The 27215-nt window shown below is 40.3% G+C and overlaps 1 protein-coding gene across 1 annotated transcript in view; it reads right to left on the reverse strand.

Annotated features, from left to right (window-relative positions):
• Window positions 1–1956: 1956 nt before the first annotated feature.
• The window catches only part of DNAJC15 (DnaJ heat shock protein family (Hsp40) member C15), a 43717-nt gene continuing 18458 nt past the window's right edge, over window positions 1957–27215 (reverse strand). Inside the window, exons 2-6 of the mRNA XM_069972305.1 lie at window positions 22680–22731; window positions 20951–21024; window positions 20724–20800; window positions 16676–16746; window positions 1957–4897 (exon numbers count right to left, since the gene is read on the reverse strand). Of these exons, the coding sequence (XP_069828406.1) occupies window positions 4827–4897; window positions 16676–16746; window positions 20724–20800; window positions 20951–21024; window positions 22680–22731 (345 nt within the window). The 3' untranslated portion in view covers window positions 1957–4826. The remainder of the gene's footprint in view (window positions 4898–16675; window positions 16747–20723; window positions 20801–20950; window positions 21025–22679; window positions 22732–27215) is intronic.

Below are 27215 nucleotides of genomic sequence, written 5' to 3' on the forward strand. Positions count from 1 at the left end.
GTGGAATATATGGACCAGGAGCTAACCCTGAAGCTGCACAATGCTGCTACTAATATATATATATATATATATATATATATACACACACACACACACACACACAGTGGGGGAAATTAGTATTTGATACACTGCACTGCTGATTTTGCAAGTTTTCCCACCTACATAGAATGGAAAAGTCTGTAATTTTATAGAAGGTACACTACAGCTGTGAGAGACTATCTATAAAAAAAAATCCAGAAAATTACATTGTATGATTTTTAAATCATTAATTTGCATTTTATTGCATATTTGATCACCTACCAACCAGCAAGAATTCTGGCTTTCACAGACCTGTTAGTTTTATCTTTAACCTCTTCACGTCAGCAGAGAGGTGATATAGTAAGTGAATTCTATTTCGCAGGGGAAAATTATAGTTAATTCCATCAATTCCCTGAAAGGGGTCAGTGATTTGATTAATTCCCTAGCGAAATGATGGAACGGCATGGTCATTTGATCATTTCCCGGGATTTGAACAAATCGCTTAGTGATTTAATCAAATTCCTGATTCTATCATTTCATTGCAATATATATATAAACGTTCCTGACATGAAGGGGTTTTGTGTGTGTGACTGCTTCAGTGCAGCCCTGCACATATTAAAGTGAATGTACCATCAGGCCTGGGATGAGGCACTGGAGGCGGGCTGACCCTCCCCCAGTGGGAGGAAACCTCCGCCCCTCTATGACACTCTCCATTAGAATCAATAGAGCTGTATCATAGAGGGGTGGGGGTTTCCTCCCATTGGGGGTGGGTCAGCCCGCTTCTAGTGCTTCAGCCCAGGCCTCATGGTACATTCCCTTTAAAGTGAATCTGTACTGGCTGCCACCCACCCCAAACTGGCTGTATATTCTCTAGTCGTCACCATGCAATGTCCACTCCCGGGGCCGGCGCTGCTCCTGGGGCGATATTATTGTTAAAACAAGTTTTATTCCAGGGTTGGGGTGGGCTTATTATATCAATGCCTTAGCCTGCTGCGCCTCTCTTCCCACCTCCATCCAGCCCAGTATCATGCCAATAAAGAGGAGAGGATGCTCTAGGCCCCCACCTCATGGACTCCCCCACCTTGCTAGTGGAATAAAGCAAATTTTAAGCATAATACCAGGCCCCATGAAGAAAGGCCAACCCCGGGACCAGACATGGCATGGTGACAAGAGAACGGCACTGGTGGTTTGGGAAGGGTGGCGTCCGTTACAGATTTGATTTACTGTGCTAGGAGGTGGAAATATTGACAGGCAGACGTTAACCCTTAAACGCTGTGATCTATAGTGATGCATTTAAGGGAGTCAGTGACAGGAGCAGTACCACTGATTGATTGGAACCCCTAGAGGATCCTGATCCAGAGGATTAATACTTACCTCAGCTCCACGCACCATGTTTGGAAGGAGAATGAGTACAAGAACACAGAACAAAGTTCCAACTGTAAAGCATGGGGTTGGAAAAATCATTCTTTGGGGGTACTTTTCTGCAAAGGGGACAGAACAACTGCACCGTAAAGAAGGAAAGATGAATGGGGCCATACATCACAAGATTTTGGCCAACAACTTCATTCTCTTAGAATTTGCATAGAACATGGGTCCTGGCTAGATCTTCCAGCATAAGAACACTGTATCAGTAAAAAGTTAACTCTCCATCCACACACAACTCCCCAGGTGGCTACAAACCTGCTAATGCTGGTACCAGCTGGTACTTGTGCTGTCTGCCTGGAACAGTTGTTTTTAAAAACTAGTAACTCGGTAAATGAGTAAGTTTTCTAAATACAAGCACCCCTGCAAGCTCATTCTAATACTGTAAGGAGTAGAAAGCCCTCTTTGTTAGCTTGTCTTGCAAAACACTGTCAAACAAAGTTACTTGTAATCCAAGGTTTCAATGTAGTTTTAGAAAAGTATAAAAAAAAAACCCTGCAAAGTAAAATACCTCCCATAATTTATTTAGCAGAATATACATACAGTCAAACATACAGCCAACGTCTAAAGAACTATCTTCGGCAAAAAGAACAAGTCCTGGAAGTAATGGTATATCCCCCACAGAACCCTAATCTCAATGTCCAAGTCTGTCTAAGTTTATACGAAGAGGCAGAAGGACTGGAGCAAGCTGACATCTGTAGAAGATCTGTGATTAAATCTCCAAAATGTCTGGAACAACCTCCCAGCCAAGTACCCTCAAAAACTGTGTCCAAGTGTACCAAGTGAACTGATGTGGTCACACTAAATATTGACGTGATTTAGATTTCTCTTCTGTTCATTCACTTTGCATTTTGTTAGTTGAAAAAAATAACTATTAACATTTTCATTTTTAAAAGCATTTTTACTTTACAGCATTTTTGTTTGTATCTGCCTACAACTTTTGCACAGTAACGCACATCATTCAACTTACTGGACACTCTAGTTTGTGCTCTGTGATGCCTGTATACTGTACATCAGGCAAAAATGTATGCCAACATATGCTGTAGAGCACTATTTTACCTTAAAGGAAATTTGTCCGGTCTGTACCAGGTACAGAGCTGTATAAACAGGCAGACATGTGATAGGGAAATAAAACAAATGATGCCTGTGTCTTTGCAATAATATTGCATTTTTCCTTGAAAGCTCTGGATCTGACAGATTACTCTTAAAAGGAGTATTCCACCCAAGAGCTAAATAATAAAATGCTGCCAAACCTAGCTGCACCTAATCACCAAGTCCCTCTGAGTATTTTGTGCCATCTCCTGTCTAACTAGCTATTTGGGAATCTCCCAGCATGCATTGCAACTGCCAAATATCCACCTCATCTTGTGGTATCTTCCCAACCCTGGTTCAATCTGCTTCTGCTCTACACTGTAAACAAAATATCTATCAATCTACATAGATAGATTAGAAAGAGAGGTAGTTGAAACAACTGTTTCATTTTCCCTATACTGCTTAGGAGGCTGTCATTGCTTTGTTGCTTTCCCTCTCCTTGGAGAGGTGCTCACTGATTGGTGTGATGCCAGTGGTGGGTGGGTGGGGTTACAGATGAGGTGTTACTGCTCGCCTGGCAACAGAAGACACAAATCATGTGACTTTGGTCTCAAAAGGGAGGGGGAGGATAGAGAATTGGACACCAGAAACTGGACCAAGTGGACCACGAAGTGAGAATTTTCAGCAGCTTCAGGATGTAGGCCAGCATGTTTTGGGCAGACAAATGGCCCAATTCATGTAATAGAAACCTATTACAAACAAGCTTAGATTAAGCGTAGGAATTCAACAGGGTTACATTTTCTTAAGTGGAATACCCCTTTAATGGCCTGAAGTTAGTTTACTAGTGACCACAGTCAGTCCATTGTCTAGACTAAAGCCCCTATTACATGGGGCGATGTTGAGGAGCAAACGAGCGCTGTTAGTTCTCCATTTGTTGCCGGCGCTGTTACACGTGTCAGCAGCGAGTGGGTGAGAGCCGGGGGGGGGGGGGGGGGGGGGATGGGGGTGGAAGACATCCTTTCTAGCCAGTGCATATATATTAGCGACCAAAGTCTGAACAAGCTGTGATCCAAGCCAGACCTGGGAATATTATTTAGACAAAATGTTAAACTACTCTCCAGACCACAAAAGTAGCTGTCTCCGTGCTGAGTTGTAATGAGATCTGTTTTTTTTTTGTTTTTTTTTTAAAGAAAAGGATAAGTGGTAAAAGGTAATTTGCCATGGAAAAAATGAACTGAAAAACAAATTGGTAAATTAGAAGATTGGAATAAAATGGCAGGAAACATAACATTTAAGCTTTCTATAGGGAACTCCTATTGTAGAATGCTTACGGTTATAGGTCACTACACGCACAATATATCACATGGCTCATTGACCTCACAACACAATCTAGATAATAAAGGTACTGCCGCTCACCAATACATATTCCATTAACACAGTAGGTCTGTTCTTTAATTTGTGCTTGAATATTATGCATCTCTCAGCTCACAGCCAGAGCTGAAAATTCATAATGAAGCCAGGCATTGTCTCTCTGCCCACTCGCATAGACTGATCTTTTGAACCTACGGCTTATTAAAGCTCGGGGGGGTCCTTGATGAGTCCCATAAAATGTCATTTCTAATGTGCTACACATACAATTTACATTTTATATAATTGCCAGCTCTGACATTTTCCTTTAAATAAAACAAATAGATTTCTCTCCCCTCCTGTTGAATTAGTTTGTGGCGGTGGATGCTTGCGAGTTTTTTCATTCTATTCAGCCAGTAGCCATTGATTGCAGGGAGAAGCTGGCAGCGACTACAACATTTTATTACATATTTATTTTTTTCCACATTGCATGGACGTGCTCTGCATCCAATGTATGAAGACGATGGTCCAAAGAGAGAGATGATTGTGAAGCCGGCTGATGGCCCCTTATAAGAACAGCTGGGATCTAGGCACAGAATGTGATGAAGTTTCTACAGCTCCAGCTCTTGTGAGCTTGCCAAGGTTACAGCAAAGTCTATTTGCCTGGGCAAATACTCAAAAATAGGATGAAAAACATCCAGCTTCTGGAGAAACATCTAATTTAGTCCATATATACAAATGTACTATGCATTCACATAATGCAGAAAGGGTATTGGTGTCACTGGCATTCTGTCAAGTACTTTTCCCGTTGCAATATATTCTTTATATTAAAATAAAGGGTGGATGCTTTTTTTCATTAAATATACATGTTTATGAACTGTGTAAATTACATTTATAAAATGAATGTGGAACAAAAACTTTTCTAACAGGTACGCAGGCACAGGCTGGCTGCTATCTTTCCTGGCAGCAAAGAGCTTAATACAAATTAATTATTCATCTTTCTTATGTCATTGTTTTGCACTAGACTCCAGTAAGTCCTTTGCTTCATTTATTTTCATTGCTATATAAGGTGATCCGCCTGCAATGGAAAACACAAGAGATTTAATCAGTTTAACGCCAATTAAATAGATGAAATGCATGCAGTTGGTTATTGCCTTTCCCCAAAAATATGATATGCCGTGAGTTATAGTGGTTCTAAAGCTTCTTTCTTTCTGAGAGTGACAGGACAGACAACTGCTGTTTATAAATTAAGCAGAGCATCCATGCAAATAACAATATCCGCAAGCAATGCTAAATCAAAAGACACAGACAGCAGTTGGATCTTTAAAAAGAGGGGAAAAAAGGAAGCGGCAATAAACTGTGAACATATCCATGTAAGTTTATGGGGGGAATTCATTAAAACTGGTGTTCCTTATGGTATTTCCATCTCAAGATGTTATTATTGTGGATAACAAGCTGATCAGTAGGGGTCCAACCACAATTTGTTTTCCATTTTAGTTATCACTAGGGGGTCCTAGCAGTCAGATCAGCTTGTTATCCCTATACTGTGGATAGGGGATAACATCTTGACATGGAAATACCCATTTAATGCAAAGTGTGTCTATTTGAAGCAGGTTGTGCACTCACAATCATTTATAATTCCATAGTGCACCAACAGTGTAGTTTCCCAAGAACTGGAGATTTCCACTATACTTAATACTAATTTCTGGAATAAATTATAGTAAATCTTTTGGTCAACTTGATGCCCCAACCCTCACACTAAGTTTCTTGCCCCCCCAAAATGACATCTGTGAAAAGTATTGCAAATTTTATAGATGTGCCAAAATGTGGAACTTTTTGTTGATACATTTCCCATATATATATATATATATATATATATATATATATATATATTTAAACATATGTGCTCATGAAATGGTCATGAATGCGGCACCAATAGAACTATAGGACCATAAATATATCCTTACATCCATGAAGAGAATTTTTCACTTTAGGCATTGTATAAAAAGAATGCTACATTAAAGATGTGCTGTATATCAGAGATATTCTCTTCTAGAAGTCTTTAGGCAAGAGTAACACAAAGATATGGTGGTACATAGAGTATCTATCTCTCTGTAATAAGGAACTGTAAGGATGCAATGTACATACATACTCTAACGTGAGCACCATGTACAATGATGATAACAGAACAGAATAACCAGAACACACCAGCCGTTTAGTGGCTGGTAACATATGCTAGCAGTAAACCCTGCTTTGCTTTTTACTGGTTGGATGCTGTAACTAGATGCTTCCCTGCTTGCTCTGCTGTTAAGCCAGGTAGGCTAATAAAATAAAACTTCTTACACTCATAGAATAAAGCTGGCCATGCACTTTCAAAAACTGTCAGACAAATGTCTTGACTTTAGACATTCATGTGTTCCCAATGGGGCAAGGTAGGTAAGCCACCACCAGACTGCTTACGGTGCCAGCATATCCCTCCAAGAACAATAGGGCAATAGAATCGGCCGTCAAAAACAAAAAAAACTAAAAAAAAAAATCACACCTGACCCTTCTCTCCTCTGACATTACCTGTCGGGAGAAAGCCATGCACCTTTCGAGGTCTGCTAAACAGACAAGTAAATTAGCCCCACTTTATTATGAGGTATTATGGGCCCTTAGGTGGGTGACAAAAGTAGAAAATGTCCCCGTTATTTATAAAGCAGTTCTGTTTGGGTTTCTAGGTGTTATTTACACAAAAGTGTTTTCAAACAAAATGTTCCTCAAAAGACACTCATTGAAACAGACAAGTAAATTTTAAAGCATAACTGTCTTTTAAATGTTATTTTTCAAAAATCAATAAATATCAATAGTACAAGCGATTTTAAGAAACTCTTTAATATGTTTTATTAAGCAAAGGGTTCCCTTCTGTTGTCAAAAAGCTGTTTTCCTACCTCCCCCATCACTTCAGGAGCAGCATTTCTGTGTCCATTATGCTCTATAGAGAGGCGAGGGGTCAAGGGGACTGAGTGAGCAAAGAGAGGAGAAAAGGCAGCCCTGCAAAACACTACACCCTGCAATCTTTTCTCCCCAAGCTCTCAGATAAGTACTGACCTTTCTGACCTGTGAATCTAGCATTTTATGTGTCCAAAGAGTCTGCAAACTGCACAAGCTGGCTATGTCCTCTTTCTGCTCACTCATCCACCTCAACCCCTCCCCCCTCCATAGATTATAATAGACTTAGCGAACCAGTCTTCACTTTGCTCCTCTGTAATGAAAAAGGCTTTGCTTGATAATGAGCATATAAGAAGTGAGGGGGGAACTGTGAAACAGCTTTTTGAGTACAGAAAGAAGCTTTTTTGCCTAATAAAACCTATTACAGAGTTTCTTCACTAACTATTTATTTCTGCAATAAAAATTTAAATGACAGCTACACTTTAAGCTTGCTGTATAGGGTGGGTACCTACAATCTGACCCCCCCAAAACCGCTTGTATCGTTGGATAGCTGCTTTTAATCCAAGATCTGTCCTGGGATCCGTTCGGCAGGTGATGCCGTTATTGTCCTAAAAAACAACTTTTAAACTGCAGCATTGTGTCAAATTGGCAGGGCCTAGATTGCCTTTGCCCTAGGCTTCCACCGCCTCTCCGTCCCTCCTCATCATCAGGAACACCCCCAGGCAAGATTTTTCCTATTCATCACTTGTCATGCACACTGCACAGGTGCCTCGGGCTAATTTTTGTTTTTGCGTTTTCGTTTTTTCCTCCTTGAGTATATAAGGCCATAGCAGTTGCATTTTTACACCTACAGACCTACATAAGCCCTTATTTTTTGGGTCACTAATTGTACTTTGCAATGACAGGCTGAATTTTTGCATAAAATATGCTGAGAAACCAGAAAGAAATTATATGCGCAGTGAAATTGAAAAAAAAAAACGCAATTCTTTTTGTTTGGGAGGGCTTCGTTTTTACGCCGTGTGTCCTATAGAAAAACTGGAAATATATGTTCCTCAAGTTGGTACGATTAAAACGATATGCAACTTGTATAACTTTTATATTAATTGATGGCTTGTAAAAAGATAAAACCTTTTACAGAAAATAAACGTTCCTTAAAATCGCACTATTCCCATGTTTATAGCGCTTTTATCCTTTGGTCTATGGGGCTGTATGAGGTGTCATTTTTTGCGCTATGATCTGTACTTTATATCTGTACCTTGATTGCGCATATGCGACTTTTTGATCGCTTTTTATGACAATTTTTCTGGATTTGATGCGACCAAAAAATGCACAATTTTGCTAAATTTTTTGGCGCTTACGCCGTTTACCGTGGGGGATCATGAATTAAATAAATTAATATTACGGGCGATTACGCACGCAGCGATACCAAACATGTTTGTTTATTTATTTATTAGGGGAGGGGGTTATTTATTAATAAAAACACTTTATTCTTTTTTCACATACAGTAATTAGAAGCCCTCAGGGGGACTCCTATATACACAGCATTGATCTCCCATTGAGATCAATGCTGTGTATATAATAGAGCAATGATCCATCAGATCTGTGCTCTATTATAATGGTCTGCTGCAGACCATCTACATGGATTACCGAGCTGGGATCAGCGTCATTCCGATGCTGAGCCCCGGATGGCTCATTAGAACGGATCTCCCCCAGGGGGGATATCCCCCACTAGGCACCAGGGACAGGGGCCACATAGAGTATTCAAATGCAGCTGTCAGCTTTGACAGCTGCATTTGATTAGTTAATTAGCCGCCACATAGCAACCGGGGACCGCGGGCTGCAGAGAGGGTTCACGCCGGGAGCCCTCTCCGCTTCCCCTTAACGGCCACATGACGGGTATACCCATCATGCATCGTTAAGGAGTTAAAGATCCAACACATGTGCAGTGTTCAGACAAGTGATGAATAGGAGAAATTGTTCAAGGGGCATTCCTAATGGTGAAGAGGACGGGAAGTAGAGAAGAAGGGATGTCCGAATCCTAAAACATAGACACTCTAGGCCACGCCATTTTGACACAGGGCTGCAAGTTTAAAAGTTGTTTTTTAGGACAATATCTGCATCACCTGCCGAACGGACCCCAGAACAGATCTTGGATTAAAAGCAGCTATATGAAGGTACAAGGGGTTTGGGGGGAGGGGTCAGATTGTGGGAATAGAGTCGCTTTAAAGTTTGGCCCTGTCAAAAATCTTACAGGCAACAGGGGAGAAAATAACAAGCAACCTTTGAACCTTTGCTTACCTCTCCCTGTGCCCGCGAGGAGCAGTCTGACCGGTCCTGAAAGCCCAGCCGGAAGGCATTTTCCCCCAAATTGTGATGATGTCACTACTCAGGGAAGAATGTCCGTTCTGGCTGATGGACAGCCCATTCAGCCAATCAGTGACTGCATCGGTGTCCCACTCCAGTCACTGACTGGCTGAGCGACTAGTCCATGAGCTGGGTCGTGATGTTGGCTCTGGTGGAGATCCCGAAGCAGCGATCCAGTACGGGGAGAGCTGAGTTGCTATAGTTTTTTTATGTCCCCCCCTGCTGTTAGAAATTATGCCCCTGACCAGACTTCTCTTTTCACTGTACTTGGGTATCAGAGAAAAATAGATGCAATTATCAGTTGTTAGTCAGCCATGGTATTACACTGTACATGACACAGAGTGGTTAGCCACCTCCCAAACTTCACCACACTAAACAGGGGTTTTTTTTGCACTTAGTCAATGTATTTTATTCAATCTGTTAATGAAGTCAAATATAATTTAGACTAATAACAGCTTTCAGACCAATAACAGCTTTCAGGACTCCATACATCAGTGGGTTAGCCTCATCAGGGAATATCAACACATTAAATCATACATGGCCCTCACAATTATGCACAGATGGCACATTATGTTCATAGTATGATGATATAATGACATGACTGATGAGCAATGCACTAAAACAATTAATTTATTCAATGCTTAAATCACATTTGTTACAATTTAAGAAACTGAGCAAATACCTACCAAAAACTATCTCTTGATATACAAAGCTATATGGCTATGGAACCCAGTTTTATATATACTAATGGTAAGTTCCATTGTAGAGATATAGAGAGAATCGAGTGTAACTGTATTAGAGGCTTTCTCAGTAACTTTCCCAGGAACGTCCTGCTCAGTGCTTATTGCTTATACATGATTCCAGAAAGCCTCTGCTCCATGACTTACCACTAAATGCATCTGCCGGTGAAGTCCATTTCATAAGAAAAAAGGCTCTTTTTACACAGGCTAACAGCATTTAGAAGTATTATTTATTAACATAAAGAAAGCACACAAGATGTCTTTTTAGAAAAACTCTACTTTCCCTAAAGCCATGATCAATTGCACTTGGTCACAACCTCTATCGTTTTTCCATTCACTAGTAAAATGGATTGATTAAAACTAAACTTAAAAGTAGATGAAGCTGTAAGATTTTTATTGCACACTTTTATTACCCCTTAATAAATGGAGCAATAAAGACAAATAACTGGTGTCTGGCTGACTAAAATAAGCATCTCTTTTTCCCTAACATGTCTCAATACATGACTGCAACCGCCCTACACAGATGAGTGGGACCAGGCAACCATCTTATATGCTGCATATCACATTGGGACAGGACTGAATCAAAGAAAACACATTTACACAACCTATTTATATTCATAAATGATGTTTTCACTATATATTGTATATACTGTAGCTAGAAACTAATTTGGGCTCAGCATAAGAAAAGTCTTGGTGTAGAGGAAAACTTGTGTTATAGCCCAGGTATAGCAGCTGCACCAGGCACATTTGGTTTCCCAAGGAGATGTAGAAGCAAGAGAATAGGTTTTATTATTCTTTACTGTAGGAGTATTGAGTCTCTGGAAAACTTTGCCTTAGGAAGTTGTCACCATTGACACCAACAATGATCCAGGGAATATTCAGAGTGCCATATATGCAGGCAAGAGGGATTTTTCCCTCTAAGGGCCAATTCACACGGAGTAAAACTGGCGAAATTCGGCGGCGGAATTCTCTGCCGCGGAATCCCACAGCCTCCGTGTCATACTGGCGCCTTCTCTCTCCATGTCAATTCTTCCGAACAGAGAGGTGTGGAGAGAGGAGGCGCGCAAGCCCTCCATAGACTGACAGTATGACACGGAGGCTAGAGGGATTCGCCAGTTTTACTCCAAGTGAACTGGCCCTAAAATGAGAAAACTAAGCTTCAGTCCCATTGGGGGTTGTTTGACCTCTGGATTATCACGGTGAGATAACTGGATAAATCAAATGGGTCCGAACTTCACTAAGTTTTCAAGTTGCTTATTTCAGGGAATAGGATGAATAATAGCAAGGCAAAAAAAAAACCCTAGCAAGGAGAGCTGCAAAGTGACTTAAAATATGTTCTATCCTTCCCACTGTAATATGCAAGAAAGTTCAAGCGTCATATATTATAAGAAAAGTTTCTTTAGGTTACGTATGGCTTATAAAAGGCCAGGCCTGTCTATATAAAAGGCCATGGTGGTTATATAGCATAGCAAAAGTCACATTACACTAAATACTGAAAATGTTCCTATTTACAGTCATTGGGAGCTGTATAACGCCCTACAACAAAGAATGAAATAAAGTCTAACTTTTTTTTAAACTGGCTGGGCTGTAATCCCAGCAGTTCCCAATCGCATTTTGAGCAGAATTTGTTTCCCCATTTTACTGCCCAACACAATTGCAGTGCCCGATTGCCTATTTTGCTTCTAGCATAGTGAGAGGTCATAGCCTCAAGGAAGCTGCCCGACGTGTGGTGTTTGAGAGGCTGTCCAACAACAATGTTGGGCAGCTTCCTTCCATGAACTATATATAAGCGCTAGCTCAGGGCATTGGGAATATATATAAATTATGCAGCGTTTACACAAAGCGATTATTCTCCCAATCAATCGTTTAACGATTTTGAAACAACAATTTTGTTTTTATAACGATCAGCATTTAGACGAATAAATTGTTAGAAAAATCGTTAGAAAATTCGTAAGAAAAATCGTTACTGCGATCATTTTTAAGATCGCTTAAGCCCATCTTTAACATAGGGTGAATCTTTGAAAGACTGTTTACACAAAGCGATCTTCGTGTTTTTAGAGAACGACGATTTGAGAACATGTTAAAAGATCAAAGCTAACGATTTCTCGCTCATCGCTTGATCGCTTGCTGTGTTTACACGGAACAATTACCGCTCAATTGCAATCATTATTGCGAAAATTCAAACAATAATCTTTCCGTGTAAAAGCAGCATTAGATTACAAAGTAATATGTTTATTATACCAATGTATTAGCAAAAGATTGACTTACATTAATTTAGAAGAAAAACAATGGAAAACAGATCCTAATGGCTGGCATACAACTGCATACGTTTTTACCATACTTTTTTTCCCCAAAAAACATGAATATGTTAAACAGACAGCAAAAATACAGTTTGAACCCAAATGATATAATACTACATTCAAAGTATGTAATATTACTAGTATTGCGAAGAGGGTGCAAGCATAGAAATTGCAATATACAGGAATAAGGGAGGAGAAAACCTTCACATGTAGCACCCATATATAAAATCTGCTATAAAAACCATCTAGCAATGGTACTACACACCCACAAAACTGGCACATATCTACCCAGGAACATCAGACAAATGCTGGAAAAATTGTGGCAACCGTGGCACGCTCTTCCATCTACTTTGGCAGTGCCCTGTAGTGAAACAGTATCGGGACTCATGTATTAATATCATTAATAGAGTACGACAGGTACAGCTGCCCCTGGGGCCCCACATGATCCTTCTTTTCTTGGATGCCCACTCTATTCCTCCCACAATCCGACCATTAGCTTGTCTACTATTCATACATGCAAAAATAGTGTTAGCCAGATACTGGAAAACTTGCACCCTCCCTCCGGAAAATGAGTATATAACAGTAGTAAACTCATCTTTCCATTTTGAAAAGGTTTTAGCATATGGCGCTGGCTCCACACAACCTTTTATACGCAAATGCGGTTCATGGATGGAATCATCATACTGTACACACACACAATGAGCAGCTCACATATGGGCTTTGAGGAAATTTACATTACAATATATTATTTTTCTCTCTTTACATTGTATATTATCTTTACTGACAAACCAGTATACTTTACACTAATTTGCTCAGGAGGTGCTACACCTAACGTAATTCTACCATGCTGAATGTATGTTACCACAATTTTATATTAATGTAATATACCTAATGTTATTACTGTTGTTTCTAAACATGTTATCTATACTGTTGGCACTAAAGTCAGTGCTTGTAGACTTTCTCTTTTGTAATTTGTTCTTAAAAAAAACTAATAAAAACATTGAACCAGAAATTGCAATATACGCCAGGTTAAGGCCCTATTCCACCAACAGATCTGACGACAGATTATCTGACAAAGATTTGAAGCCAAACCCAGGAACAGACTGGTCAGAGAACAGGTCATATAGGAAAGACCTGTTCTCCTCCTCTTTTCAAATCCACTCCTGGGTTTGGCTTCAAATCTTTGGCAGATAATCTGTCGTCAGATCTGTTGGAGGAATAGGGCCTTAAGTCAATGCTAAACTATTAGATTCCATACCAATAGCCCACACAGCTACTTTTCTTCTGTATGTTATTAGAGACAGCTTTACAATGTGTCTATATGAAGAGTCACTATATTCAGTGTCAGAACAGAATCACATCACTCTTTTACTGACATCCCACTTATATGCCTAATCCTGGCCATACAGGAGTGCACAAGTTAGGTTTACTGGCATAGGTAAAATGTCAGCACAGTGTTATCAAACGTGGAAAGCGCTGTAAATCTTACTATGAGAAAAGCAAAAAATAGTCTCCTGTTTGACTTTTGAAATACAGCGTAATGTTTTACCATCTGCTATTTTTAAGCTGAGGCAGGAATGAGCATATGGGTGTGCTTTTCTCCAGCAGATGCAGTCTACTTAGAAGTTATAATAATAGTCTTTCTGTAAAATAAATCATTTACATTCAAAACCTGGCTAGTTACAGCATTTGTGCTCCGGTTCTGCAGCCTGTAATTTCCAAACTCTGAATGGCATTAATATTTTATGGGAAGTTTACAGAAGGCAATCTCACTCAGAAGAGCTTTTATTTCTTGCGTATTACCAAAATGCAAGTGATTGAGCAGACTTTTTACTCACTTTTAGCATCTACGGTTATAAATGATTAATTACAGCCTGGTTTACAATAATGTAGACATGAGCCAACCTGGACCACTAGGATTGTGTGAGATGGGAATCAAAAGTTTGCAGAATGCAGACAGAGACAGAATGAGAAATAGAGCTTACCTCCGAGCACAGCAGAAAAGGGGGGAGAGTAAGAATAATCAATAAACTGGCTTTCAGGGGTGTTGAGCCCATATGTAACAATATACTATTATGAAGAAACCCTACGCTACATGGGAGGTGCTCATATGAGCGAGTTGCTGAGAGGTTGCTGCTGCCACACTATGATTTCCACTGAAACAATCACAGTCATGCCATAAGTGTAAGCTTTTTCATTATTTTCATACAGAAGTTGTGTCAGTAATGTCAGTTCCACAGCTATGTCTCCACCCCAGAGTCTGGTAGCATGACCTGAGCTTGTTTCACAGAAAATGTAAAAAGTGAACCTTTGACACTGCTGGTGCTATTGTGAACATTACAAAACGAAATCCTTCAAAGGCAATCTAATGGACATGAAAAGGGGAGATTTAACTTCTAATAAAAGATAGATAGATATGCAGTGATTTTCACAAAACTTTATTTGAAAAAAACACACACAGACATAACTACATTAAAGTCTGTACTACATTCCACTTCATGTTAATACAATACCTTTATGGTATAACTCTTAAATGGCCACAGGCACAGACAAACCAGGTTTAAGTGTTTAGCCCCTTCCCCCACACGGATCTCAAAAATGAGATGGGAGATGCGCTCGGTAAAGCACTTCACTCCCAAACTCACTGCATTTTTTGTCTAGCTGCAGTAGACATCTCTGTCCTGAGACAGAGATTGCAGCAATCTTGTAAGAGAAGAGCTTATCCGCATAGTATTCTCAGTTCAGTCTAGAGACTGGAGGGGACATGAACACAAAGACCCCAACCCAGGGCCGGCTCCAGCTTTTTGTGGGCCCCTGGGCGACAGAGCCTCGGCGGGCCCCTTTGAGGAGCAAATCATGGAGAGACAGGCGAGGAAAGATTTGCAGCAGAAGAAACATGCGGCTGCTGCATATCTTTCTCCTCCTGTATCTCCTGATCTCTGCAGTAGTCAGGACTCTGGAGGAGTCAGACCCAGTCACAGGATTATATATATATATATCATGCTGGTGCTGCTAGTTCTCTAGTATACAGCTCCTTCTGTGTGTGTGTGTGTGTGTGTGTGTGTGTGTGTATATACATACACACACACAGAGCAGGAGCTGTATACTAGAGAACTAGCAGCACCAGCATTATATATTTATTTATAATATGAACATGGTGAGACCTCTAGTTCTCCTATATACAGGCCCTGCAGTGATATACAGTGTGTGTATATATATATATATATATATATATATATATATATATATATATATATATATATATATATACACACACACACACACACACACTGTATATCACTGCAGGGCCTGAATATAGGAGAACTAGAGGTCTCACCATGTTCATATGATAGATAGGAGATAGGGAAATAGATAGATAGATAGATAGATAGATAGATAGATAGATAGATAGATAGGAGATAGGGAAATAGATAGATAGATAGATAGATAGATAGATAGGAGATAGGGAAATAGATAGATAGATAGGAGATAGATAGATAGGGAAATAGATAGATAGATAGATAGATAGATAGATAGATAGATAGATACAGATATCTAGTTGTTTTGTGTATAGAGGTCCTGCTGTAATATATCTATATCTATTACAGCAGGATATATATATATATATATATATATATATATATATATATATATATATATATCCTGCTGTAATAGATATAGATATATTACAGCAGGACCTCTATACACAAAACAAGTAGAAGAACCAGCACATACAGGACACTTAGTTTGCAGAGCCTACCTGCTGCCCTTTATCAGGTCATGTGTCCGATCACATGACCTGTGACATCATCAAAGGTCCTTCAGACTCAAAGGTCCTCTTTCCTACTCGGCTGTAGGGAAGATTTGTGATGGAAGACAGGTGCTCGGGGGCCCCAGTATGGATCGGCGGGCCCCTAACTGTCACATGCGGCCTCTAGGGGCCCAGTCCCCTTTGTTACTACACTTTTTTTTCTTTTTTACTAACAAAAAAAATGTAGTAACAAACGGGAGTGGGCCCCTAGAGGAGCTGGGGGCCCCGGCATTTGCCCTACTTAGCCGGGTGCTGACGCCGGCCCTGCCCCAACCATGTCTCAGTAACACGTCAAATATTTTTGTAAATGCTGGTGACACTTTAAAGGGCCTCTCCCACAATAGACTTTGGTTATGTTTGTCAGAGAGGCTTTCGTCGGTCCCTCATCAGAGAAGTAACTTATAAGCAGTCACTGTCTATTGTGTGTACAAAATAAATCTGCATATATGACTTATTATAAAAGGACATAATCTTGTCAGAAAAACCCTTAAAAAAACAATACGCTACTGTAAATTTTTATTATGTGTAAGAGGAACATGGGTACATTTTTAATCTAGAGAAAAAATACACATTACAATATTATATATATATATATATATATATATATATATATATATATATATATATATATATATATATTTTTATTACACAGTCAACATTTCCAGGCTGTTTTATTGCTAAATAAAAGTAAAAAAGAAAAGTTATTTTACCTTTATCTGGATGATTTAAAATCATGATTTTCCGATGTGCCATCCGGATCTTGGATTTGCTAGCAGATGGACTGTAAAAGTAAAGTTTTACAATAAACTGCATCAACTACTGAGCGTAAATTACATTTTACAGCCCTGTATTCCAAATGAAGCAGGACTTTTGCCATCTTGTGGGTGAGATCTAGTATTACACAAATGAATTAAATACAAATCTATTAAGAAACGTGTCGGCTCTGTACTGTTCATTAGCTGACTCAGTAATTGTTCTTCTAGCGATTCATTTAATGCCATTCTGTCCAGATGAAAGGAAGGGGATATTTGCATTTCTGAGTATGAAGGACAAATTGCTGGCTTATCCACTCAGACTCACTAGGACATATGCATTACCGTTCACATTGAGACAAAGTTAATCATGCAGACTAGACCTGTTATGATCATTCAAGCATTGAGTACATTATGGCTTATTTTAACATACTTACCAAATGATAACCATATAATTAACACCTTGTGGAACACCCAACACCTTTAACCATTGGGTTGGTCTGCATTTAAAGTAGTAGCTCGCCGCACTGTGATGTGCATTTAAAATGCTATTACAGTGCAAGGCAAAACACCCAAAAAGAAACAGAATTTGAACAAACACTTGAAAAAAACAACAACAACCTAAGACTTTATTTAAAATTTCAATAAAAAGCAAAAAAAAAAAAAAGACCCCCCCCCCCCCATATCACACCTTTCCATGTTCAGATGCTTTTGGTTCTTAGTTGTACATATGAGTAATCTGATTTTATATTGTTAATCTGAAATAATCCACATTTGACTGAATACCCATACCTTGACTGATTAAACTTTTGACATGTCTCTATGACATTTTAAGGGTTTTAAGTCAGTGTTTCATGTATGCAAAGCCAAACAATCTTTCCAAAAGCAAAGACTTCCCATCTGCAGACAGTTATTTCAGGGTTGCTGCCCCTCTTCAGTGCAGAGCAGGGTGTTGGCTAGCTATTAAGAGGCCTAGCAATATGTGTCAAAGGGTTACTAATTCTTAAGAAAAGCCAGTCATGAATACGTGTGGAGACATAAGAGCCATTCTTGCTCCACTAGGAATTCTGGGAAGAAACGATCAGCAAAATAGCTGTCACTGCACATAGGCAAAGTGGTGTCCTTTCAAGTCAGTGTTTCACTCCATCTAGGACTATGCATCTGCAGACAGCCATTTCAGGGGTTGTTGCCCCTTCGACCAAGGTCACTAGACCTCTCACTAGGCAGCCAATACCTGCTGTTTGCTAAGAGGGGGGACAACCCTGAAACACGTCTGCTGGGTAGTCTTTCCTTTCGGAGAGATGGGACTCTCCTTAAGGAGAATTACCCCTAGTAATCAAGTGTAAGCAAGCACTGAACTGGCGGCACATGCAGTATGTCCACCACTGTACATACCCATACCCCTATTTATGTCTATAAGAAGCAGCAGCATCAAATGCCATAGGCTGGCACATGAAAAGAGTAGTTAAATCTGGTAGATATTAAAGTGGTGTCCATGTGCAAAAGGTCACCTCAGACACTAACATTAGCCTAAACCAAGGGGAATTTGATTTGTTTGCAGACAGGCAGTATTGCCTTGATTTAGTTCTGATATTTGCCTTGGCGGTCCATCCAATCTATGTTCACCCCCCCATCTACATGGTTAGTATCAAACACCATATACAGTAGGGAAAATAAGTATTTGATACACTGACTATTTTGCAAGTTTTCACACCTACAAGGAATGGAGAAGTCTGTAATTTTTATCTTCAACTGTGACAGACAGAATCCATAAAAAAAAAAATCCTGAAAGTCATATTGTATAATTTTTAAATAATTAATTTGCGTTCTATTGCATGAAATAAGTATCTGACCAGCAAGAATTCTGGCTCTCACAGACCTCTTTGTTTTTCTTTAAGAAGACCCTCCTACTGTGCACTCATTACCTGTTTTAACTTGTTACCTGTATAAAAACACATGTCCAAAGACTCAATCTATCGCACTCCAAACTCTCCACCATGGCCAAGACCAAAGAGCTGTCTTAGGACACCAGGGACAAAATTGTAGACCCGTTCAAGGCTGGGATGGACTATAGGACAATGGGCAAGCAGCTTAGTAAGAAGGCAACAACTTGAAGAAACTTCAAGTACATTCGCGTTTGTCTAAACTAAGCATTTGATTACCGGTGGCTGAAGAAGTTGGATCTAGCCCTAAGGCTGCCTGGAAAAAAAAAGCCTATGTTTTCCAGGACTCCCTAGAGCTGCATCTAACTTCTTCAGCCACCAGTAATCAAATGCTGAAAGTTCAGCTTCAGACAAACCAAAACATACTCAAAGTTTGCTCATCTCTACCACAAAATAACTATCACTCTTTCTCGGTTTGGGGCTCCATGTAAGATCTCGCCTTGTGGGGTAAGGATGATTCCAAAAAAGGTCAGGAATCAGCACAGGACTACACAGCAGAACCTGGTCAATGACCTGAAGAGAGCTAGGACCACAGTCTCAAAGGTTACCATTTGTAACACTCTATATCATAATGGATTAAAATCCTGCAGGGCACAGGAGGTCCCCGTGCTCACACCAGCACATGTCCAGGCCCGTTTAAAGTTCACCAATGATCTTCTGGAAGATCCAAAGGAAGCATAGCAGAAGGTCATGTGGTCAGACAAGACAAAAATAGAACTTATTGGTATCAACTCCACTTGCAGTGTTTGGAGGAAAAAGAAGGATTAATGTATTCCCAAGAACACAGTCCAAACTGTAAAGCATGGAGGTAGATACATCATACTTTGAGGGTTCCTTTCTGCACCATATTGAAGGGAGGATGGATGGGGCCATGCATTGCAAGATTTTGGCCAACAACTTCCTTTACTCAGTAAAAAAAACTGAAGATGGGCCGTGGCTGGGTCTTAGAGGATGACAATGGCCTGAAACACACAGCCAGGGCAACTAAGCAGTAGCTCCATAAGAAGCATGTCAAGGTCCTGGCGTGGCCATGCCAGTCTCCAGACCTAAACACAGTAGAAAATCTTTGGAGGGAACTGAAACTCAATGTTGCCCCAAACCTGAAAGATCTGGAGAAGATCTGTATGGAGGAGTAGGACAAAATCCCTGCTGCAGTGTGAGCAAAATGGTCAAAAACTGCAGGAAACACCTTACCTCTGTAATAGCAAACAAAGGTTTCTGTATCAAATATTAAGTTCTATTTTTCTGATGAATCAAACACTTATTTCATGAAATAACATTCTAAATAATTATTTAAAAATAAAAAATTTGATTTTCTAGAATTTTTTCTGTCTCTCACAGTTCAAGTATACCTACAATAAAAGCTACAGACCTCTCTATTTTTGTAGGTAGGAAAAATTGCAAAACCAGCAGTGTATCAAATACAGTACTTATTTTCTCCACTGTAAATGACTGTTAAAACACAGGTCACAAGTGAGATTTATTAATACTGACAGATCTGACTTTATGTTTTGTCCAACCACTAGTGCTTGATCAGAGAAAAGGGACCAGAAACTACAGGGCTTAGACAACCCTGCAGTTCTCAACACAAACGCTGGAGACAGCAGAAGGGGCTGTGTTGCTTCTTACTGCTGCCACTCAGCAGTAGAAAACTACACATGTATTTTAATGTTGTTATAGTACAAAGTAACATAACTTTGTAATATAACATTTATTAAGTTTATTGAAGCAATGTACTAAAATAAATAAGTAAAATGTTACTCTCTATCCCTTTACTGTCTGGGGTATAAAAAAAAAAAAACTGGTTGTATCAGTGAAAACCCCAGAATGTGAAAGACCATTTATTAATATCTTAATACCAAAATTATCTCTGAGACTTTTTATATCTCCTTTTAACCATTTATAATCCCAAGTGGCAGGACTTGAGTAATCTTCTACCGGATTTTTTTTTTCAGCAACTATAACAGCCATCTTGTCTATTCCCATTCTAAATCCAGGTGATCTTATGAGCATTTACTTTATTCACTACTGTTACAAAGGAAGATAAAGTCCAGTACACCCACCTGACACCTAAAATAAGGCTTGCTTCTCGCCTATTCATTTTCTGGTCAAATCCTCCTTTGTAGTAATAAGAAAGGCTCTGCAGAAATAGAAAACAAGCAATATTGCAGAAATGACAGCAATGTACCAATATCACACTCCTGGACGTGATCAGAAGCTGAAGCTGACAATTACCCTGAACAATCACACAGCCAGGCCTTACTTACAAAAGAAGTCAATTCACACTTACTGGAGTAGAGATTTTTTTTGCATTTTCCATGATAACTTGACCCAAAGGTTTCCACAGCTGGAAGGCGAAGCGACCTATAAAAATGCATACAATTTATGTGCTACACAGCAATTTGCTTACTGAAAATAATTTATTACCTACAGTCAAAATCTGAATAGATGTGATAGATAAGCTATTTTGTTTGTTGATCGCATGTAATGGCACTAACTAAATTCTAGCTATTTTCCACCTTCCATCAAGCAATTTAAGTCTCCCATTTATTCACTCAGGGGTTTTTTTTTTTTTTACAGAAATGAATGTTGAATCTTGGAGGGAATAAAAAAAATAGTTTACCATTTTATTAGCAAACTTTACAAAACTAGTTCTTCATCTTTCTATATTGTGCTAAATACAGATCAAATCTAGCTATAAGACTGTTAGAGCTGCACAGCGCTCAGCAAGGGCACAGCTTGGCGTGAAGGGGGAATGTCTCCTGTGCGTATATAGCAAGCTATAGCAGCTATAAGCCTCAGATAGCAAGCTCTATTGAGATGCATTTGCTTCCCTCCCAGGAAGGAAGCTGCATATAATCGTTTGACCGCTAATAAAAGAAACCTTAGATCCCGCAATCACCTGCAATTTTGGATGTGATAAAAGTGGAACTGCCCCCCTCCCAGTCATTTAGGGCACTCTCAAGTGTGACGGCTAGGGTTTAATGGACTTGATTCGGGTTCTGTGATACAGCTGTGATCAGAAGGTCAGCTGTAATATAAAGCAAACACTCACCACAAATGGTGTGAGCACATGTCTACAGATTTACTAATTTTGTCTAATTTTGTAGTCAGGGTAAATTTAAGCAAGATAAACATGAGTTAAATTTGGGTTAAATTCATCACAGTGACTGTAATAAATCTGACACATTAGATACTGCTGTCTAACAAAAAATATATTTAAAACACATAATAGAAGCTTTGCAGCATTCCACAGGAATCACAGCTATAACACTGCCCAGGAATGGGGGAAGAAGTAATTAGGGCGGCCCTGGCAACTCTCTCCTGCCCCTTTAGCCTTGATCAATAGATATTTCCCAATATGCAAGTAGGAAGAGGTCTGTCAATCAAGGCCTGTGGGTCAGTGTGAATCTACTAGGGTCTACTCCAATGGGGGAGAGACCCATTTCTGGCCAGTTTTATAACTATGATTCCTCTGATGAAGCATTTTAGAGTGAATCATAGACCACCTGCTCCTGGGGTTTCAGAAGCACAGAACTGATGAGAGGTCTCCTTTAGGTGGGGTTTATAGTGACTTAGTAACTATACATGTGGGGGTGGGGACTGCATTCATTTTGGCCATACACTTCACCTACATGTCCAAGGCTATTATTAATTACCTGCTTCCTATCTGTCTTTTCCTCACCCCCCCCCCCCCCCCCCCGAAGATTGTATCCAAAAGAAAGGTAAGTCTTATATTATACAGGTACTCTGTTTACTGTAGATACCCAGGCCTCAGATTAGAATGAATATAGTGGTGATGGTAAAAAGAAATCCATGTTATTTAGGCTTCTGTAGTGTTATTTCATCTCTGTGCTTGTTTGCTTTTCTAAAAGAGAGCCCCATGTCATATTTAGACTGCTCGGTGGTGAGAAAGCTTCAGGAACTCTCCAATCAATGAGCTAAGAGCCTAGAGCTTTCTTCAATCAATGTAAAGTGGTGAAAAACACTTCTAGGCCTAGAAAAAAAACGGCACTTACCTGCAAAAGCTGCTGCTGCAACTCCAAGTCCCACTGCAATCATAGTTCCACCCTATAAGAAGAAAATCAAAACATCATACACTGACCCATGTACAAATGGGTTACTGCAGCAAAACCTCTAAATTACAGATCTAGATCTACAGTACAGCTGGTAAGACAACTATTGTGCATATACTATAGATCTCCAACCTGTGGTTCCGAATGCTGTCACACATTTTTATTATTTTATTATTTCTTTCTTTTTGATACTTTTATCCCTGCAGCCAAAGATACCCTCTTGTTTATCTCTGGATTGGACCTGCGCTCTCTATATTCTCAAAGAATACTGGGGCAACGGCACAAAAAAAATTATAAAAACCCTTGCTTTCTCAGCAAATTTTATGGAATTACAAAGTATATTGGTCCCACATATGGGTCTGTAGATGAAAAAGCCTCTTGAAAGTGTGAGACTGTGTGTGTGTGATCTCTAAAACAGGGCCACGACACATGCTGCTGCTCCATTAATTGTCTAGGGAGCTGTTGGGGGATAGTCACACTTTCTGCTATGCCATGTCTTCAAGTCGAGCATGGTCTCAGTTCTTTTTGTCTAATTTATTTTAAGAATCTGTCTAATGATATGGATCAAGATCCAATCTATGTAGATTTGAAGTTCTGGAGATCTTTAGCTTCAGCCTGTCATATCACTTCCTCTCCCGTAGCCTCCTGATCGCGCTGGGTGAGTATTAGTTACATGTACTACACATTAGCAGTGAGAGGAGCAGGACAGAAACCATCTGCTTCAGCCCCAGCTGGAATTCTTATGAAGACTGTCGCATTTCTCCAGCGAACAGAAATGATTCACATCCCAATCCCAACCAGTGACATTTCCCATTCTGCTGAGGTGTTTGTTCCGTATTTTTATGTGGCATCCTTGTATTTTATGCCTTCTATAGTTTATTTCAAATTCCAAGAGCAAAGCGATTTGACTTTATTTCGATGTACTGAAAATATAATCTGCTGACTCATCACAGACACTACGTAAAGCATAGTAATACCAAGAGAACAAAACCAAATAAATAAAACATGATAGAAGAACATTATAGTAGGTAGAAGAAGAATGCCTGAAGTCACACTTATTAGGATACAGCTATGGCGCAGAAAAATGAAACTTGGGAAAAAGTAAAAGGCAATCATCTAAAGAACGATGTGAACAGAATTTATACAAATGTTCCTTAAAGGGGCTGTGCCGTTTAAACTTTTTTCTCCCTTTCTGTCCCTTTCCCAAAGTTATACATACCCCCTATGTGCTTCCAGTTGTGGTCTGGTCACTTTGCCTGACTTTGACTCCCTCTCCAGCCACCCAGGAAGTTCTGTAGTTCTAAAAAATTTTATTTTCTATTTTTTTTTGTGTGGTTTTTGCTTCTGATTGGCTAGTGGTCACTGGGGGGGAGGGAATGGGGAAGGTATTACAAGAAGTATGCGTGGTGGAAGGGGACGGGCTCTGGTGTGCAGCGAATGCTGGTCTATGTAGTTTAGAAGGTCCCTTGCTCAAATTATCCAAACCAGAAAGGGAAGAAAAGATGGGTGAATAGAAAACAGTCCATGGTGGCCCCAAAACTTAACGGACTGCAGCAAAAATTGTGTTGAAATCGCTTTTATCAACAATAAAAGATAAAAGATCCTTTTACATTCAGCAATTCATCAACTGCAAACAAGTGCCAGTCAGCGAGATCAGCACTAGTGCTTTCACATGGCACGACAAATCAAGTGGCCAGGCTGCCAGAATGATCCTTCTATCATTAGTGCAGCCCTGGAAACTGAGTGCACAGGTATGTATATCCACAACGTAGAAGAAAGTAGCGGCCACTCACTGACTGGATCAAAGACACTTAATTCCAAATGGCCGCTACTTTCTTCTACGTTGTGGATTGCATATCTACTAATATAGCTGAGCACCACCTGGGATCTGATGAGCTGTCGGCTCTGAGTGCTGGATGCGCACTGTGTGCATTGGAAGGACCGGAGTGCCCGTCTTTCTACTATTTTGTCGGTGTATATATGTATATATCTGTGCTGTCAGTTTCCAGATCACAAGCAGTCTATACTTCCCATCAACGCTGCTTATTATCTGGCTTCCAGCTCTCTAGTCCAGACAGAATCAGATAAGAATTAAGCGTTTTCCCCCTCCTCAGCTGATCGCTGTCACTTTTACACAGACCGATTATCAGCAATGCGCCTGGACGATAATCGGCCAGTGTAAAAGGCTCTTCATTCACTAGCCTCTGGCTACACCACCATTTGATTTAACATTTCAATAGAAATTATTTTTGATAGCAAATGGTATTAGTAACTTATTTTGGAGCCCATTTCTTTAGTGTTTAGTGGGTAGGTTGGTATAAACTGTAAGCCAATGTTCACACTAGGGTCACTGTGTTCATAGCAGCTGAGAGACAGCAATATACACTAATGCATCAGTAACTAATAGAGTCTGTGGGCTGCACGCAACCCCTCCGATGCTGTCCTGGCTGCATGTAACCCCTCCAATGCTGTCCTGGCTGAATGTAACCCCTTCAATGCTGTCCTGGCTGAATGTAACCCCTTCAATGCTGTCCTGGCTGAATGTAACCCCTTCATTGCTGTCCTGGCTGAACGTAACCCCTTCAATGCGGTCCTGGCTGGAAGGACCCCTCCACTGCTGTCCTGGTTGAATGTAACCCCTTCAATGCTGTCCTGGCTGAATGTAACCCCTTCAATGCTGTCCTGGCTGAATGTAACCCCTTCAATGCTGTCCTGGCTGAATGTAACCCCTCCACTCCGTTCCTTGCTAGACTTAGCAAGTATATAAGTATTATTATAATATCATTAAGACTACACTCAGTAGCGTAGTAGCCATTTCTACTTACACCCCTGTCCACACTGTTTCTCAAAGGTAAAAATAGAGGATTCCCTCTTAATTATAACTACCAGTAAAGCTCTGGACTGTTGTTTTTGGACTATAGCTCTGGACTATTTTTACCACTGTATGTCCACAGTGCTGCAGTGTTATTTCCCTGTCTCTCTTCCACCAACTTGTCAGCAGCTGTAGTAGTTCAGAGCTCATTGTAACCCCCCTATTGCTGTTCCTTTCATTTCATAGCACCTTGCAAAGTCAGATCATCAAAACCCCTTCACATTTAACATGCCATTTATAACAGAACACAGCTGGGTTCACACTCCGTTTTGATCTGTTTTTTTTTTTTTTATACATATATATATATATATATATATACACACTCACCGGCCACTTTATTAGGTACACCATGCTAGTAACGGGTTGGACCCCCTTTTGCCTTCAGAACTGCCTCAATTCTTGGTGGCATAGATACAACAAGGTGCTGGAAGCATTCCTCAGAGATTTTGGTCCATATTGACATGATGGCATCACACAGTTGCCGCAGATTTGTCGGCTGCACATCCATGATGCGAATCTCCCGTTCCACCACATCCCAAAGATGCTCTATTGGATTGAGATCTGGTGACTGTGGAGGCCATTGGAGTACAGTGAAGTCATTGTCATGTTCAAGAAACCAGTCTGAGATGATTCTAGCTTTATGACATGGCGCATTATCCTGCTGAAAGTAGCCATCAGATGTTGGGTACAGTGTGGTCATAAAGGGATGGACATGGTCAGCAACAATACTCAGGTAGGCTGTGGCGTTGCAACGATGCTCAATTGGTACCAAGGGGCCCAAAGAGTGCCAAGAAAATATTCCCCACACCATGACCCCACCACCACCAGCCTGAACCGTTGATACAAGGCAGGATGGATCCATGCTTTCATGTTGTTGATGCCAAATTCTGACCCTACCATCCGAATGTCGCAGCAGAAATCGAGACTCATCAGACCAGGCAACGTTTTTCCAATCTTCTACTGACCAATTTCGATGAGCTTGTGCAAATTGTAGCCTCAGTTTCCTGTTCTTAGCTGAAAGGAGTGGCACCCGGTGTGGTCTTCTGCTGCTGTAGCCCATCTGCCTCAAAGTTGGAGGTACTGTGCGTTCAGAGATGCTCTTCTGCCTACCTTGGTTGTAACGGTTGGCTATTTGAGTCACTGTTGCCTTTCTATCAGCTCGAACCAGTCTGCCCATTCTCCTCTGACCTCTGGCATCAACAAGGCATTTCCGCCCACACAATTGCCGCTCACTGGATGGTTTTTCTTTTTCGGACCATTCTCTGTAAACCCTAGAGATGGTTGTGCGTTAAAATCCCAGTAGATCAGCAGTTTCTGAAATACTCAGACCAGCCCTTCTGGCACCAACAACCATGCCACGTTCAAAGGCCCTCAAATCACCTTTCTTCCCCATACTGATGCTCGGTTTGAACTGCATGAGATTGTCTTGACCATGTCTACATGCCTAAATGCACTGAGTTGCCGCCATGTGATTGGCTGATTAGAAATTAAGTGGTAACGTGCAGTTGGACAGGTGTACCTAATAAAGTGGCCGGTGAGTGTATATATATATATATGGAAGTCAAAGGAAAAACGGATCAAAATGGGTGCACACAAATGCGTTTTTT

This window comes from Dendropsophus ebraccatus, chromosome 5 (assembly GCF_027789765.1).
Source record: "Dendropsophus ebraccatus isolate aDenEbr1 chromosome 5, aDenEbr1.pat, whole genome shotgun sequence".
Lineage (NCBI taxonomy): Eukaryota > Metazoa > Chordata > Amphibia > Anura > Hylidae > Dendropsophus > Dendropsophus ebraccatus.